General features: G+C 37.2%; 1 protein-coding gene across 1 annotated transcript; it reads left to right on the top strand.

Annotated features, from left to right (window-relative positions):
- The first annotated feature begins 205 nt into the window (after positions 1 to 205).
- On the top strand, positions 206 to 535 carry LOC149223771 (uncharacterized). Its single transcript, XM_089387997.1, has one exon. It carries the CDS (start codon positions 206 to 208, stop codon positions 533 to 535), a length of 330 nt encoding a protein of 109 aa, XP_089244123.1.
- Positions 536 to 19921: the final 19386 nt, after the last annotated feature.

Genomic DNA, 19921 nt, shown 5'->3' with positions numbered 1-19921 from the left:
GTTTGGACTTCACAGTGATGGAGATGAACGACTTTGACATGATATTGGGGTAAGATTTTCTGAAGGGAAACAAGGCAATTGTTGTCCTATTTTACGATGAGATTATGTTGATTGGAAACACGAATGTAGACTTTGCCTACTCACTAGCAGAGGAGAGAAGTAAGTACATTTGTAGCATGTGTCTGCACTAAGTATGAGTAGAGCGATGCGAGATTCAGATGTCGAGACATATGCGACAGTCATCAGGGAGGTTGAGGATGATGATGGAGTGGGGACGCCTATTCTAGCCGATATTTCCGATGTATTGGCCAAATATGCAGATTTGATGCCCGATGAGTTGTCAAAAGTACTACCACCGAGACATGTAGTGGACCATAACATTGAGCTAGAGTTGAGGAAGAAACCACCAACAAAAGCTCCTTATCGTTTGTTAGGACCAGAGTTGGAGGAGTTGAAACGACAGTTGAAGGAATTAGCTGATGCAGGTTTCATACGACCTTCAAGGTCCCCATATGGTGCTCTAGTATTGTTCTAGAGGAAGAAGGATGCGAATGAGTTACATAAGTGTTGTGATTATTGTGCAATGAACAAGAAGACGATAAAGAACAGGTATCCTTTGCCACTTGCTGCGGATTTCTTTGATAATATTGTGAAATCTCAAGTGTTTTCGAAGATGGATTTGAGGCAAGGTTATTATCAGGTGCGGATAGTATAGGGGGATGAGAAGAAGATAGTGATTGTAATGAGGTATGGGAGTTTTGAGTTCCTTGTCATGCCATTTGGGTTGTGCAATGCTCGTGCTACGTTTTATGCATTGATGAACGATGTTTTGCACCCATATTTGGATTCGTTCATGGTTGTATACTTGGACGACATCGTGATATTCAGTGATAACATGGGGGATCATAAGAAGCACTTGGATTTGGTATTTTAGGCTCTGAGGAAGAATCGATTGTTCTTAAATAAGTTGATGTGTATGTTCGCCCAGACCGAGATTTCGTTGCTTGGACACATAGTGGGTCAAGGTCACATATGGATGAAGCCGAGAAGGGTGTAGGAAATTGAGGATTGGGTTGAGCCGAAGAATGTATATGATATGAGAGTCTTATTGGGGATGACCAACTACCGGCAGAATTTTGTGGAGGGGTACTCCAAGGTGATTGCACCACTAATAGACCTTTTGAAGAAGGACAAGTGATGGAATTGGATAGAGAAATGTCAAGAAACATTTGAGGATTTGAAGAGGAGTGATTCAGATGGCTCCAAAGATGCACACAGGAAAAAGAGGGTTTATGGAAGCTCAAAAAATCAAAGTGATCAAAATGCTTTCGAACTAGGACCAGAGCGTAGATCTTGTTGTCCTAATCATAACGGTGCGAACGGTTCGTCAATCTGAGCTCGTATTCGGGAGAACGAACCAGTCAAAGTTTTGGTCAAAGTTGGGTTATGGGCAAGGTTTAAGCATCCTACAATTTAACTGACCTCGGGGCATGGAACCTAGCTCCTGAAAGTGGGCGAATTTGTTGGATTGTTAATTTGTCTAATATCCCCTATATTAGACAAAATTGGAAAAATGTGGTTGTATTTTAAAAATAAAAAAATTATATATATATAGATATATATATATATATATATATATATATATAGATATATATATATATATATATATATATATATATATATATATATATATATTAAAATGGGTGGCAGGCCATGACCCCCACCACCCCCATTGGAACCAAAACAAATTTTAAATAAATTTTGGGTCGACGGGCCATGACCCCCGCTGACCCCAAACCAACCACCAAAATCAAAGTTGAATTTGGGTCGGCGACCATTACCCTGCCGAACCCTCCCACATCCCAACCACACGGTGTTAATAACATGTTATGCGGGGTGGGCAAGCCACCTCTGGTAGACCCGGCCCACGCCCCAATCACAACCATCCATTACGGAGGCCGGCATATATCGAGACCACGCCAGCCACGTGGGCTGGCTCGCCACCATGCGATGACTCATGTCACATAAACAATGAACCAAAACAACGCCCCCATTTAATACAATGTGTTGCGGTGGTTATGGGGCGGGCTGCCCAATGCGGACTCGACCCCCCCAAAACAAAATATATGCGGTTTTAAAAAAATGAGAAATGTTTTAACATGGAGGCGTCGGGGTTTGATCGCCCTTGACCTCCTCCTTACAATTCGGGGTTCTTTACCAATTCGCCCAACTGTCCACATTGTAATATTCGCCGACTATCAACATTATATAAACCCTCATTTGCTCAGTCCATGGAGGAGCCAAGAGCGTGCACAGAAATTGAGGCATAATTTTTAATTAATTTATTGTAGGTGGAACCATGAGCCCAAAGAAGAGGCAGGCGAAACCATGATTGAGCCAAATTTCCAGGAGGGTGAAATTTTTGCAGTGTCCAAATTGGACAAATTTTATGTCTATCCTACACCTAAGTGACACGAACCTAATGGCACAGTCAGTTTCCTGATCTGAGCAACAGATTTTCAGATGACCCGGAGGAAAAATCTTTGAGGAATCTAAAATATTCCTTAAGCCCAAGATTTTCATTTTCTCAGAATTCAGAAATTTGACAGTCGATTTTACACTATTTGACGCCACAAATCTGATGGTGTATTCAGATTTCCCATTTGATCATTTCATTTTTCAGCCACTTTTCAAAGTGGAGTGTAGGTGTCAGTGTTCAACATGCGAGCAATCATTCCATGAGATTCGATGCCGCGAAAGTGATGGTATAGCCAGCTTCAGTAGTTTGACATCCTTTTCTTCAGATGGCCTCAGGATGTGAGGTATATGCAGTGTGTTCATGTACTTCTTTTTTCTATGAGATGCATTTTGTTGCACAGATCCCTGCTTGATGTTTGATGTAGGATCTTGTTTTCTTACTTGTTTCATGATTCGTGCTTGATGTGATGCAAAATCATTTGTGGGATGTACTTGTTTTCATGATTCATCGTGTTTTGTTTGAGATCCCTTTGTTGTTATGTTGATGGGATACTCATGTGTCGCCATGTATTTTGGCATTGAGATTGCTTTTATGCCATGTTGGCAGGATGCTCATTATCATCATGCATGATTTTAGGTCATACTAATAGGAGTCCTTTTTGAATGAGAGTTCTTGCAGCAGAACATCTCTTGGAGCCACTCCTGCATGTGGGCATTTTCCTTGTATGATAGTGATGTCACCACCTATGTACATCATCACTATTGACAACACTTAATGCAGCGACCTACACCATATTGAGACCAGGGACCGAAGATGTAGTCCCTCCTGGATGAACTCCGTTATCAACGTCTTCTTATTTTATGTTGCTGATGATTATCACGTTCCTTCTTCTTTACAACATGCGTTTATGTTCCTTTATGATATTTTAAATGCAATTCTAATCACATCACGAAAACAAAAGATCTTGGTTAAATCAAGGAGCTGAGTCAACTTGGATCAAGTTTGGTATCAGAGCAGTCTTTGCGTGGATGTGAATTGCAAGCATGAATAATGGAACGTGCAGCGATAGAGGATGAAAAAGCGATGTACGAGACCATTCTCAAAATTTCCAAAAGGGTGGAAATAATGTATGAAGCTCTACAAAAAGAGATAGAGGAAAAGGAGCGATTGTAGCTTCAGTTGTGAGCCGCAGAAGAGGCCCTGGAAGAACTGAAGCACAATAAACAAAATCTTCAAACAGAGAACACCGAATTGAAGATGCTTCTAAATGAAGAGGAAGAGGAAAAACTGAGTTTGCTACAACAGCTGCAAGCTAAGGATGAGGCCTTGGAAAAGATGTAGCGTGACCCATGTGAGGTAAAAGGTAATTATCTAAATTCATGTATGTGTCTTGATGATGATTTCGCTATTTTTGAAAATCATACCACAGGAATTGGCTCCAAACTGTTGAAGAGGAGGGGGTATGAGGAAAAAGGCTTGGGCATTAATGGCCAAGGCATTGTCAACCCCATCAAAGTAGAAGAATTACCCCATTAGGTAGGACTTGGGTATGTCAGAAAGGAAGTTGGGGAATGCACCGAGACAGCTAGCGAACCACCAACAACAAATGATGAGAAGCCCTCATCAGTTCTTTCCAAATTGACAGAGGAGGTAAAAGATGTTGATTTCCTTTCGGTTTCATCTTCACATAGTATGATTTTTGTTGGAGATTTGGAGATCCCAATTATAGGGACAAACATGAGGCTCCTTACTAGGATGAGGTACAAGGAGGAAGAAGAACTTGGTATTAATAACCAAGGCATAACTCAACCATTGGAGGTTGTGTAGAGACCTAAATTTGCAAACTTGGGATACACCAAAGGAGAATGCTCGAAGGTGTTAGATTCTTCTGAGACATCGTTGAAATCGTCGAGGAAAGAGAATGATGGGAACACATCCCCATCATCCCATGGTAGTGCCCATTGTAGGGAAAGAGCTGAGGCAAGCTCTCATCGCCATACTTACACCAGAGACAGCAAGGAAAGGTATAACCACTCTCGATATTTGAATGTTCATTTCGGTTATAATCATGTTGTTAGAGATGAACGTGAACCATGGAATCAAAAAATATGTACCTTTTGTGGATTACATAACCATACATTTTCTAAGTGTTGGAAAAGAATGGCAGCACACAAAAGGATGAGGCGTGAAAGACCCTCTCAATAGCAGGTAAAGAAACATGTTAAGAAGATCTGGAGGAAGAAGATGTATTGCAGTCATTGCAACAGAGGTGGCCATCAAAGAGCCACTTGTTGGAGGCTCCATCTAGAGCAGCGCCTTAAAGACAAAGTGTCGGTGCATGAACCAGGTGAAACAATTGTTCGACAAGCAAAACCACCACAGAAGGGTGACCCATTCACATTGATAAGTGAGAAATGGTTTCTAGATATGTTATCTTGTCATGGTCGTGCTTTTGTAAATGATTTGTTGCATTTTAATATGTAAAAGTAATGATGTGTGTTCCATCACTTGTTAAGAAACCATGATGTCTGGTCTTATTTGTGTTGCATGATAAACTGTGAAAGTGATGTCATGTTTCCATCTCTTGTCAAAAAAACAATAGTGTTTGGCCTTATTTTTGTAAATCATGTGTTGCAGTGATGATGTGTTTTCCATCACTTGTTGAAGCAACAATGATATGTTGGCCTTGTTTTTTGTAGATGGGGTATTGTGTCCATCTTGATGTAAATTTAACCACCAAGCATGTGTTATAAACTCGTGGCAAGTATGGGATGCTTGGGTCATTAATTGGTCATGTAAGCCAAGCATGTAATTTGCAAAACAATGTACTACAGGTTGCAGAGGTTGCAGGTATCGACTCATTGCTTAAGGCTTCGAAGAACAAAGGTGAAGGAGATGGAAGTGAGACCTTTTAGGATTCTTGTGATGCAGACAATGTACATAGAAGTTGAATATTATTTTTCATGGTTTTGGAGGACCAAAAGCTCCTCAGTGGGGAGGATTGATCTAGGTGGCTCCAGAGACACACACAGGACAAAGAGGGCTTATGGAAGCTCAAAAAATAAAGTGATCAGAATGATTTCAAACTAGGACCAGAGCGTAGATCATGTCGTCCTGATTGTAATGGTACAAACGGTTCGTCAATCCGAGCTCGTATGAGGGAGAAAAAGCCAGTGAAAGTTTTGGTCAAAGTTGGGTTGTGGACTAGGTTTAAGCATCCTACAATTTGATTGACCCTGGGGCATGGAACCTAGCTCCCAAAAGTGGGCGAATTTGTTGGGTCGTTAATTTGTCTAATATCCCCTATATTAGACAAAATTGGAAAAATGTGGTTGTATTTTAAAAATAAAAAAATATATATTAAAACGGGTGGCGGGCCATGACCCCCGCCACCCCCACCAGAACCAAAACAAATTTTAAATAAATTTTGGGTCGATGGGCCATGACCCCCACTGACCCCCAACCAACCACCAAAATCAAAGTTGAATTTGGGTTAGCGGCCATTACCCCGCCGAACCCTCCCACATCCCAACCACCCAGTGTTAATAACATGTTATATGGGGTGGGCGGGCCACCTCTGGTGGACCCGCCCCATGCCCCAACCACAACCATTCGTTATGGAGGCTGACGGGTATTGAGCCCACGCCAGCCATGTGGGCTATGCTGCAGCCCCATGTCACATAAACAATGAACCAAAACAGTGTCCTTAGTTAATACAATGTGCTACGGAGGTTATGGGGTGGGCCGCCCAATGCGGACCCGAGCCCCCCAAAACAAAATATATGTAGTTTTTAAAAAACGAGAAGTGTTTTAACATGGAGGGGTCGGGGTTTGACCACTCGACCTCCTCCTTACAATTCGGGGTTCTTTACCAATCCACCCAACCGTCCACATTGTAATATTCGCCCACTAGCAACATTATACAAACTCTCATTTGCTTAGTGCATGGAGGAGCCAAGAGCGCGCATGGAAATCAAGGCATAATTTTTAATTAACTTATTGCAGGTGGAACCATGAGCCCATAGAAGACGCAGGCAAAACCATGATTGAGCCAAATTTCCAAGAGGGTGAAATTTTTGCAGTGTCCAAATTGGACAAATTTTATGTTTATCCTACACCTCTCAGCAACATGAACCTGATGGCTTAGTCAGTTTCTTGATCTGAGCAGTAGATTTTCAGATGACCCGGAGGAAAGAATCTTTGAGGAATTTAGGGGGAATCTAAAAGATTCCTTAAGCCCCAGATTTTTGTTTTCTCAGAATTCAGAAATTTGACAGTCGATTTTACACTATTCGACGCCACAAATCTAATGGTGCATTTAGATTTCCCATTTGATCATTTCATTTTTTGGCCACTTTTCAAAGTGGAGTGCAGGGGTTAGCATTCAACATGCGAGCAGTCATTCCATGAGATTCTACGCTGCAACATTGATGGTACGACCAACTTCAACAGTTTGACATGCTTTTCTTTAGATGGCCCTAGGATGTGAGGTATATCCAGTGTGTTCATGTATTTCTTTTTGCTATGATATGCATTGCGCTGCACAGATCCCTATTTGATGTTTGATGTGGGATCTTGTTTTCTTACTTGTTTCACGATTCTTGCTTGATGTGATGCGGAATCATTTGTGGGATGTACTTGTTGTCATGATTCATCGTGTTTTATTTGAGATCCATTTGTTGTTATGTTGATGGGATACTCATGTGTCTCCATGTATGTTGGCATTGAGATCCCTTTTATGCCATGTTGGCGGGATGCTCATTATCATCATGCGTGAGTTTAGGTCATACTGATAGGAGTCCTTTTTGAATGAGAGTTCCTGCAACGAAACATCTCTTGGAGCCATTCCTGTGTGAGGGAACTTTCCTTGTATGATAGCGACGTCACCGCCTATGTACATCATCACTATTGACATCACTTCATGCAGCAGCCTACACCATCTTGACACCAGGGCTCGAAGACGTAGTCCCTCTTGGACGAACTCTGTTATCAACGTTTTGTTATTTTATGTTGCTGATGATTTTCATGTTCCTTCTTCTTTACAGCATGCGTTTATGTTCCTTTATGATATTTTAAATGCAATTGTAATCACATCACGAAAGCAAAAGATCTTGGTTAAATCTGGGAGCTGAGTCAACTCGGATCAAGGAGGATGGTTACAACACAGACAATGAAGCTACAACTTCGAGAGATCGTTTGAGGTGCACACATATGCTTCTAATTTTGTGATTGGGGGAGTACTTACGTAGGATGGACATCTGGTGGCATATATGAGTGGGAAGTTGCAAGGTAGAGAGCGATGGTATCCGATTCATGAGAAGGAGATGAATATGATCATCCACTATTTATAGGTATGGAGGAATTACTTGATTGGGAAGCCTTTTGTTATTAAGACTGACATTGTTGCAACGAGTTATTTTGCATCTCAACCAAAGTTGTCAGTGAAGCAGAGTTCGACATGACTATTGAGTACAGGTCAAGTAGACTCAATTCAATTGCAAATTCCCTCAGCAAGAAGGGATAATTGGTTGCACTTGAGGAGGGAGAGGATCGTGTTAAATGCAATAGGATTCAGTTTCATATGATCGATGAGATGCATAGTAGACTACGTGCTAGTGTGGAGACCAATATTCAGGCGATGAGTATTCTGAAGCAGGTGAAGAAGGGGAAGACTCGAAAGTTTTTCCTACGAGATGGACTCTTATTCTATGGGAACCGACTTTATATTCTGAATTTATTTGGACTTAGGAGGAACATCATGAAGGAGTGCAACGATTCTCCTTGGGCTGACCACCCAGGGCAACGTCGTTCTTTGACATTATTGGAGAGATCATACTTTTGAGAGAAGATGAGAGAGGATGTGGAGGAGTATGTGCATACGTGCATCATTTGTCAGCAAGACAAATTGGATAACCAGAGACAGGGAGGACTGTTGCAAACCTTTACCAATTCTAGAGAGACCTTGGATGAGTGTTTCAATGGACTTCAATGCTCAGTTACCGTAGGTGCAGGGGTATAATGGGATTATGGTCGTTGTTTAACGTTTTTCCAAGTATGACATCTTCATTCCAATGAAGATGCCATGTGGGGCTGAGAAGACTGTTGAACTATTCTTCATGAATATTGTGAAGTGTTGGGGAGTACCTTTGAGTATCATGCTTGACCGAGATTTGTGATTTACAGGAACAATTGGACCACTTTGTTCAAGTTGGCCAGGACAGAGTTGTTGTAGAGTTCAAGTTACCATGCACAGATAGATGGGAAGACTGAATGTATTAACTCACTGTTGGAGGACTACTTGAGACATTATGTGAGGGATGATCAGAAAAATTGTCTTGAACTCTTGGATGTGGCTCAGTTTAGCTACAACTTGCAGAATAATTTCACAACTGAGTATAATCTATTTGAGTTGGTTAATGGACAGATGCCAGTTGCACCACGCACTGTGCTGCCGAGGGGATTTTTTAGGAGTCCGCAAGTGAAGAGATTCTTGTCAACATGGGAGGAGTCTTTGGAGTTAGCACGGGTGCACCTACATGATGTTGCAGGGAGAATGAAGAAATGGGTAGATAAGGATCGACATGATGCACACTTTGATGTTGGAGATATGGTTTTTCTGAGGATTAATAGAGATCAATTTGAGCCACCGAAAGGGACTACGAGATCTTTGATGAGGAAGTATGAAGGGTCATTTCGGGTGAACAAGTGAGTTGGTAAAGTTTCTTATGAATTGGAACTTCTGAACCACATGCGTTCAAAACATCCTGTGTTCCATATGAGTCAGATCAAGAGATGTAGACTTGATGCACATCATCCTGAGAGGAAGATGCCACCGAGGGTACCAACCATGATTGTGGACAGACTGAACTTGATTCTAGATAAGATCTTGGATTTTAGGACTATAGGTGTCCGGAGTGCCACATGAAGGAATTTATTTGTTCAATGGAAGGGCGCGTCGGAGGAGAGTGGTTGGGAAATAGAGGATTCATTGTGGAGCTGGACAAAGGAGATTGCAGAGTTTCATGATAGTTTGGCATGATCGATTGGATTGCTGAGGAGGACAATGAATCATGGTAGGGGAGGATGTCAGGACCTTGATTCTAGTGCCCAACCAAGCACACACAAGTTGTATAGGAAATTTACGGTTATGGGTGCACCCAAGTGTGCGATGGGCGTGCATACATAGTGGTGGGTGCAATAGGCACTTGCCTGACTTCGTTTCAGTTAAATGAGTGTAGATGAGCGTGCCCAGTGAAAAGTTCGGTTAACGGAAAATTGAGGAGCAGAGGTGGCAACTTGACTTCGGTTAAATGTGATGGGGAAAAACATGCGACAGGGGTGCACACCCGGGTAGTGCTCCCACCCATAGGCGAGGGCGAACTGAACATGAATGACATGGGAAATTCGAGAGGCGAAAAACTGAACATGAGGAAAGTGCAATGAGAAATTGAGACAAGTCATAGTGGACACGACAAGTTGACACAACGACGGGTAGTGGCAGCTAGCTAACGCACGTATCGACGAATGCGTGTGTTGAATGCATTATGGGCAGGTTAGGTTGGTGGGACGACGTCTCAAGAGACACAACCCATGGGTAATTACAACTTGGCAGAGGTGTATATATACAAAGGTTGCAAGTTGGCAAGGGGGGAACAACCATAATCCACAACACTTCAAAGTTTGCAGTGCGAAAGAGCCGAAGGTGAGATGTGGTAATTACAGCTGAATGAGAGGCATGACAGGTGTGGGTGATGCGCCCGTGCTGTGAGTAGGGTATAGCGGCTGAAAAAGTTATTTTCATGCAAGAAACAACAACGGGTAGTGGAAAAATGTAGCAATAATGACAATGTGTAAAGATGGGTAGTAGTGACAGCGACAAGTTGTGCAGACAAAGCGTGGTGTTGTGGGGAATGTGGTACACATTGTGAGCAATGGTACTCATTGCGGCCTAGACCACTGACAAACGAAATTAATAAAGGGTTGCACTTGGGCAACGATATCCTTGCCGATGTACCATATTGTAAATTATGTGTATTTTATAAATGCAGAATTAGATTGATGAATTCTTGTTCTTGGTAGGCATAGTCCAGAAGATGAGAAAAAAGTTAAGCATGGTAGTTTAGTTGTTGCCGCACAATGCCCCAAATGATGGAACCGACTCGAGGGTGTGACATAACCTATACCAAATTCTATATTTACATATGAATGAGTAGATTGTTTTCATACCAATATATGAAGTCTTCTTTTTAAATCCTAGTGAAAATCATAATTCAGAATGGTTCCAAATATTTTATCATAATTCAATATTATATTATTAAAATTTTATTTTATTTTTATATTCATTTAATTTTGTGAAAATTAGACAAGTTTTAAAATTTAAAATATTATAAATTTTTTGTAAAAATATATATTGAAAAATAGAAAAAAAATTATATATAGATATATATGATTTATTAATTAAGCATAAAAAATTATAAATGAATTATAAATTTCTAAATATAATATTTAACTAGCATATATTTATTTTAACTCCGAATCTACTAAGGGTTAGGAGGGATCAAATCTCTCAAGATGCAAACCTTTTTTTGAGTGAAAAACTTAAGGAAAGGTTTGCCCCCAGAAACATTTGATTGTTTTTTGTTCTTGATATATCGGAAGTTAAAATGGATCTATCTTAGTTTTGAGTAACACACTAATGAAATGTTTCAATTAAAACTTTTTCTTTTTTAATTTTCACTTGTTTTATATAATATACACATAATTGACATTGATTTGTTTTATATGATTCATCTTCTACATATTCAAATATTAATACATGTCCCTTCACATTGGAAAGCCAAAAACATATATCCATAGGATGTATTGAATTATTTTTGTTATAATTTTTCCTAAAAATGTTACATGTTTATCTTTGTATGTATCTGTATGTATAGAATTATTTTTGTTGTTAATATTTTTTAAAATGTTACATGTCAACTCCATATTAAACATTGGACATTGAAGGAATTTAAAATTCTCCCTCGTACAATGAATTAAAAAATCTCTCTCTCTAAAACATGTATATTAGACTCATTTTGTTCAAACATTTGATATGAACAAGTTACGTAACTTGCATCGTTTGCACAATATAAATCTATGTGGATAAATACCTCACATATTTTATGCCATAATTTATGGATATGGTTCTATATTCATGCATGATTTTTAGATATTTGTTTAATGATTTGGAGAAAAACTATCCTTAGCATTTATGTAGGAGTCAAACTATAAATGTGTAGACTTACAAGTGGTTACTACCCACCAAATTTATGCAAGCCTTTGTTCCTTAGCAAGCACTTATTTTATCCACTTCACATCTCAATTTATTTGATTTGCCTATTGGCCACTATTAATTTAGCATTGACCAATGTAGGTTATAAATTTTTATGCAATTTTTCCTAGAGCATAAGTTATAACTTGAGTGGTAGGATATAAGTTTCCCTGCACCACTTGTTTAATATGGGCATTGCAATACTTTATTTGTGACTATAGTAAAGTATTTTTTTGTTATTAATATATTTTGTTTTAAATATGTCATTTCAAATGAAATACATTGAATTACACATCATGTAATGTCAACAATATTATTTTTACATATGGTCTTTCAAATCCATATTAAATAGTGAAGGCATTACATATTATAACTCCCTAATACTAAAAAGTGAATTAAAGGTTTTTTATTTTCAATTACTTTATCTCTATATAAAGTTGATCTAAAATTTTAAGGTATAAATTGAAGTATTTTATTTATTTTACTTGACAAATTGTAAGGCGCCTATCTATATAAAGATAAATGATTTGATATATATATATATATATATATATATAATTTCAATTAGAATCAAGATATATTTATTTAGAATTTCATTTCACATATCAAAAGAAACAAATACCCTTCATATTTAAAAGATCTAGAGTTAAGATGAACTTGTATCCATCATTTAATTATAAATATTTAAAATTATTGTGATCATTTTTAGACATAAGATGAAGGCCATCTAAAGGAGACCGAACAATAGGTCAAAAAGAAATCCCTACTAAAATCTGGAAAACGAAGAAAAAGTAACCAATGACTTCAATGAAGAATTGAAGTCACAAGGGGAGTGGCTCAAGGAAGCAATGAAGAACTTAGCAAGGGCTAGAGAATCCCCAAGAATGTCTTGGAAGAGATAACATATATGAAGAAACTAAATTTGCACAAGAGGTGTGGCAAAGACATGGTGTTTTTACCTATTTTTAACATTGAACAAATGAAAAAAGGTTACTTCCTCATTGGGTAAATGAATAAGAGCATCGATAATTCATTTATAACCCTATCATTCCTTTGTACATCTCTTTTACAGTTCCAATATTATCAACGATCAATAGGCATTGAAGTAAATTGAAACTTTGCACATGGATGATTCAACAGAAGATCAAAGGTCAGCACATCATAGAGATCCTCCACAATACTTATCATAAGAAAATTTAGGAGATTTAGGTGTTCTATATTGATAGTTAGGTGTAGAAAATTTTCGGATAGGCCTACAGCTGCAAGAAAATCGAAAATCTAAAGGATATAACTATATGGATAAGTTAACTGTATGCCCATACAACCTTCCAAACTATGAAGAGAAGAAAAAATATTTCTTCGAGGAGCCCTTTCACGTGGATGAGGAGATCAATTATTGCTTAGATGGAACTCACTAATTTGATGTAAGAGATAAAAAAACCAATGGATATGCATATGGATAAAGAAGGGGGGGTATGATTGTCTTTTTGGCGGGAAGCTACCATCGATTTAAGCTTGATACAAATAATCAAATTAAGGTTATGAGACTTAGCACAAGGTGGAGATACCTATATTACAGAGTGCAAAATATCTCCATTTTCAAAGAAGAAACACAAGGAATAGGGGGATCACGACCAAAAATGAATGCATTTGATGTCACTACAATCTTATTTTTATGAATTGTCAACCTTTTTAATCTATTTCCTCCATACAAATATGAAAGCAATGACCATATGATTTGATGCATGGAAAAACTTCTAAAGGAATTAGAAAAAAAACAAAAACTATACAATCATACTTGATTTGATGCATGGAAAAACTTCTAAAGGAATTAGAAAAAAAACAAAAACTATACAACCATACTAGAGGGATTATTTCAAGCAAATAGATAGTGATTTGTTCTTGCATACCAAAAATATATTCCTAAGGAGACAAAACGTCCAAGCAGATGCCCTAGCAGGACCACATCCTTGTATTTAGCGGAAGGAGACTCTACTGAAGTCGTTGTATGCGAGAGGCGTAACTTACCACCTCTCAACATTTATGACATCATTGGTGAATGCCTTAGAACCAATACAAATGAGTGGCTTGGATCGATGCAATAAGGTGTGGACTATGGATGATTTGAGCCAAGAGATGTTGCAGAGTGTAAAACCAAGATTTGTAGCATGGGGAAAGCTAAGGGTTGTGCATGATGTAGGATCAAGAGTGACACACAACATTGAATCAAGAGTTGCAACAGAATTGGACCGTCAACTCATACAACAAGTTGGATTGTAAGCTCATATGCCAGGTTGGACTCTAAGCTCATACGATAGAGGAACTATGTGTTGTATGGCGAGTTTGAATCTTGGGTTAAGAGTGTGGATGGTATGACCCACTGGTTGAATTTGATATTGTATGTTGGCACGATTAGATTGGCAGGGGAACTGTATTTTGCAAACACTGTAACAAACATATATTTTCAGGTTTAAAACTTGGCATCAATTGAGAGATATGAGATCATATGAATAGTAAAAGGAATGAAGAAAAACTTTGTCAGCCTTCATATCTAGTAATTTGGTGCATTCAACATGAATTGCCACATGAGTGGCAACTAAAACCATGTCTAATGCAGAGATTTAATTATATCACTTGTGTATGCAAAATACAGATCTAGCACTGAGATTGAATTCTATCGCTGAGATTCATAACTGCAGAGATTGAATTCTAGCATTGATATATGCAGACTATAGATCTAGCACATACGTAGAGACTCAGAAATTCAGGTGGAGTTACATGTGGACCAGAGACACACAAGATGCCAATAACATCTTACATAAACAATAGTATGTGTTGTATGTTAATTTGTTTGAATTTTAGCTTATGTAAAGCCAAAGCAGGTATGCACAATAGGTCAAAGGAGTCTGGATTCTAAGGCGATACTTATGCGTTACACAGTTTCAGACCATATCTCAAACCTATGCGGGCATATAGAGTGAAAATGCCATAGTCTATGTTACCAAAGCATATATCTAGCAGACTAAAGCATAAGTTACAGAGTTTGAACATTACGCTAATATATTAGTCAGTTACATAACCCGCGTACTAAGATTGAGCATATGTCAGACCTGCGAGTAGTTAGAAGATGCTAGAGATATGGGTTAAAGGATGATAGTGTAAGAACAATTATTTTATGTGAATGCTAATTCTAGAACAATTGCCTTATTCGGATCTCTGACATGTTATGACAAGAAACTTAGATGATTGGAATGTTACATGAATAAAGAGTGTTACATAGTCAAGGGAGTTTACATAGACAATCCAATTCAAATGAGTACATGGCTAGATTTAAGCACATGCCATGAAACACACGACCTTCTACACCAACATTAATGGGGAGCCAACAATCTCCCCCCAACGCAGTATACCTGACTTGCAGGTGGTTGGTTATGCTCTTGGTGTTATAGTGGCAGCATTGAGGTTTGATCCTGGGTCTCCCTTAGATTAGGCCAGGCAGTTACCGATTCACCATATTGTAAAAAAAAAACAATCTCCCCCCAACACGAGCCCAGTGTGTTTCAAACTCGAGACCTCTCGCTGTGATACCACTTGTTGGAGACATGATTGCAGTTACACCAAAGCCTTCAGGTGTTAGTGAACAGACACATCACTAGATTTAAGCACATGCCACGAAACACACAGGAAGCATTGACCTTCTACACCGTCATTAATAAGGAGCCAACATGTTAGGCATAGTTTTACCTGTCATAATTGTCAACATCAGAGTTATTTTCCCAAAATAAACAATGGCTTCCCACATTGAAGATTTCTAGTAACAAGCCACTGCAAAATTCGAAATATGATAGATCCAATGTGCAATAGTTATCATCGCGGAGTACAGATAATTTTGTTAGACATTTCCAAGATTCGTCAATAGTACGAGGATCATGGAGAGAAGAGATCCCTGTTTCAACTTCGATTTGCATTAAAATAAAAAGATTTTTGAGTCATGTCTCGAAAATGACTTGCAAAGACAAATTTCGTTTCAAACTCAATCAAAGTTTGCAGAATCTGATATAATCGAAAGGTTTTTTATTTTTTTATTTTGTTTTATGAAATCATTTATCCTGGTCAAAGGTGAGATTCAAAAATATGCAAAGAATTGGGAAACTTATAGTGTTTCATTATTGCATAAGCTTTATTTATGGAGAAGTTGTGGCATTTTGGATGCCTTACTGCACAAAAGGGAGAATAAAGAAGAAGTTGGTTTCAAAGAGAGCAGGAAGAGATCTACTTCACAATTGCGGCATCGCCATCTTTCACATTATACTAATAAAGGTAAGGGTGAATCAAAAGGCAATGGAATATGAGAATCGAGTTCAACTGTAGCTGTTTCTCAGGTTCAAAAGCGGAAATATGAAGCTTTGTCCTTATTGAGAATCTAGATCCCTGTAACTCTCATATTCACAAATTTAATTTTATTTTTTTTCTATAATATTTTCTTATGAGAACCAAGGACTAATAGGAACAAAATGAGAATTTAACTGGCTTCTACGTGGTATTTCAAAACAGGTTCACTACACTTATAAGGAAACATCAATATGATGGTCAGAGGACCAGAAAGAAAGGCTTGCAGAACACCACTCCCATGCTTCGATGAGCCATGCATATTTGATGTACTTGAATACATAGATAAGGATTTATTAGTCACAATAACCTAACTAGAGAGTGATGCCAAATTGATCAAGAATCCTTAAGTAGTGAAGTTGCATTCTTTTAACGTGTAAATACATAAAATTGATACGATAGTTTTCTAGCAAAACAATCGACTTGGACAAGTAACAATAACTATGTTGTTGAATGCTTGATTATCATATGTTAAGAGCACTCTTAACTTTATAAGGAATTGGAATTTGGTTGCAAGTAGCATTTTATTTATTTATTTTTACGTCTTTCAATATCAACGTCAATAAAGTTTACTTTGGGCTAAGTGTAATCCTAAAAATGATGAGTTAATTCTATCAGAATATCCATAACTCAGTTTCAAATGAAGTTTGAAGGGCTTCAAAGAAAAGCTAAAATCACGGTTGAAAACTAAACGAAAGATAACTTATTATTTATTTTGTTATTATTCACACCAAGCAAGTAGTGGGTACAAAGCTCTAACAGTATGCGTGAGGAACTGAATGAGTATCCAAAGGATTTCAGTTTGACAGAGATTCATAAATTGATTGATGATTTGTTTATGGTACTAAATGCTAAGAAATTTTGTGTTGAATATTGGCCCATGAATGGTTTTTTCATTGTCGACACAGGGAAATCAAGTTATGACAGGAAAGTAACACTAAAGGATTGTTATATAGAAGTTTTTCTTTCATACATTTATAATTTGTGTAATCATTGTATATCTTTTTGTTGTTTTTTATGGTGAACTAAACCCATTGCCATTGATATTAAAGGGGAAGGTAAGCAGATGTAAGGAGAAATGCTTCCTAGGACAAAATGGGGAGGATCACAATGTTGCCATCAATGCCAAAGTGGCAGAATGTTGGCATAGTTGTCATTGATGGAAAAGGAGCAGTGAAGGTTGATGGCAAAAGGTCAGTTAATGAATGCATAGTTGAAGTTGATGGCATGCTTGTGTTGATAAAGGTGTTGTTATGATTAGTATGTTTATGTTGTGATGCCATGTTATGATGTTGTGAATGTAACAACCCCTAGTTGATTTTCCATGTCAATAAAATAATACCAAGGTCATGGGACATGTATTCCAAGCTAAATGGTGGGAAAACATTATAGTGGGAATCACTTGCAGTTTAATAATGGCCATGGAAATTGGCAAAGACATTAGCAAAGGAAAAGAGACAATAAATGACATAATTAAGGAAATAAAGGAAAGTATGAGAAAAGGGAGATGAAGAGGCATAAATATGCATGTAAGGGAAATTAGAGAGAAAATATATGAAAATGAAGAAAAGGGAAAAAGGAAAGGAAGAGACTAGACATCAATGATAAAAATGCATCAGAGAAATAGTTCACAACTTTTTTTAGTTTAGCTTTTGGTTCTCTTTTTCCATATTATTACACTCCTGAACACTTAGAACATTTTTGGAGCATCCTAGCATTCACTTAGACTTGGAAAAAGCAAGAAAAGGACAAGCAATGAATTGGTGGGTAAAGGAAAAGAAGATTGGATCAACATTTATAACAAGGATACATTGAATGTAACAAGTTACATGTGTAGTTTCCTTGTTGAGATTTGGATGCATGGTATATACATGTGGTTATTTGATTATTTTGTTGTCATTGGCATGGGATTTTGTCCCTCGGTAATCTCGTAGGAAAATTAATGGAGTTAGGAAATTCTTTCCGCATTTACCAATGTGGAACTTTCTAAATTACTTTCTATATTCCCTCAATGATCATTAGAATAACCATCATCGTTACATAGAGAAATAATTAGTAAAATCATATTGAGTTACACAACCATTAACTGTCATTGTTGTAACATATTAACTTAAATTTCCTGCTATAACTATGCATCGGTTCCATGATTATTTTAACTCAGGTAGTAAATCAAATACCTGATAATATAAACATCAAATCATGAAATAATTATCATTATAAAAATGGCACAACAAAAAACCTCATCATTAGACACCGATATACCTTGGAAACCCTGTAGGGTGAAAACCAACAAACATTTAATTTTATTATTAAACGTTCGTGAGAGTGTTCACTCCTCACTCAATGGTTATAAGAGAGTCTATCCCTTGACCATTGTCATAAAATATTACATAGAAAAATCATCTTAAATGCAACATAACTAGCTATAAGCTATTACAATCATCATGATATCATTTACCCATGAATCATCAATCTCTATGTCTTGGTGATCTGATTGTTTCCATTAGTGGATCCTCCTACAATCGGAATTCCTCAATCTATATGGACCAACAAATTTTTATCTACCACAATGTTAAACATGAACTATCCTTTACACAAGTCACCATCCTTTCCTGTCATTTATGTCATCAACACACTTGATATCATGATTAGATAAAATATTAATAAACCAATAATGAATCTTTATTAGTGACACTTCAACATTTATTTGTGTGCATGCATAAAACATAAATAGAATGTCAAGAAATGAATTCTTTAACATCATTGCACGTGCATTTGTAATAATCAAATCATTATCAAGCATTATCTATCCAACAAAACACTAACATAATCTTGCATGCACTTTCATATTATTTCCAAAGGAAAGCTAACATACTAGATATTGTTCTTGTGCATGCAAATGCATAACAAGCTTTCAAGAGAACTAGCCCAACAAGCAATTTTCTTTGTTCCTACTATTATGTTTTCTTTTCCAAAGGGATTAATGCAATATATTTTATACTTATGTATGTGAATGCATGTTATTTTCCAAAAACATCTTTTCCATGGGAGAGCTATTCACAATGGCTATTGTATTTAAAAATGCAAGCTATATTCCAAACAAAGTTAACATAATAGTTATACTTTTTTGCATGAAACTACTTGTAACCTCCAATAGAAAATGACATGATAGCTTGTTCTTCTTGCATGTGAAACATATATTTCTTTCCAAAGGAAACTAACAAAATATTGCATGGAAAAACCACATTTATTTTTGAAGGAGTCAAACGCATAACATTTATTCGTTCATGCATGTAAAGAAACATTTTCCTCTTACCAAAATATCTAGCCCAATAACTATACATAATATTTTCTCAAAAGAAAACTAATACTATAACTAATCCCTTTAGGTATGCAAATGCATATTATTTTTCCCAAAAGAAGGGTAACAAAATCAAAATTATGTGAATACACCTTCCTTTTCTCCAGAAATCTAATAAAAAAACTATACAACAAATACTTCCTTGCATACCAATATATATCTAGATATATATATATATATATATATATATATATATATATATATATATATATTTCAATGAATCTTACACACTACTTATTTTTTTCCAAACGTTAGCTAACTCATTAGCTTCTGTGCATGGAATACAAAATATTTTCCTATCATTTCACACATCAGACAAATTTGTAATATTTCCTCAAGAAATAACATGAATAACAAATTTTTCTCAAATAACACAACCAAT

The sequence above is a fragment of the Pinus tabuliformis genome, chromosome Q (genome assembly GCF_031772625.1).
Source record: "Pinus tabuliformis cultivar Carrire ecotype Pingquan chromosome Q, CPIR1, whole genome shotgun sequence".
NCBI classification, from domain to species: Eukaryota; Viridiplantae; Streptophyta; class Pinopsida; order Pinales; family Pinaceae; genus Pinus; species Pinus tabuliformis.
The sequence above is the reverse complement of the archived record's forward strand: the minus strand, read 5'-3'. Positions and strand labels throughout refer to the sequence as shown.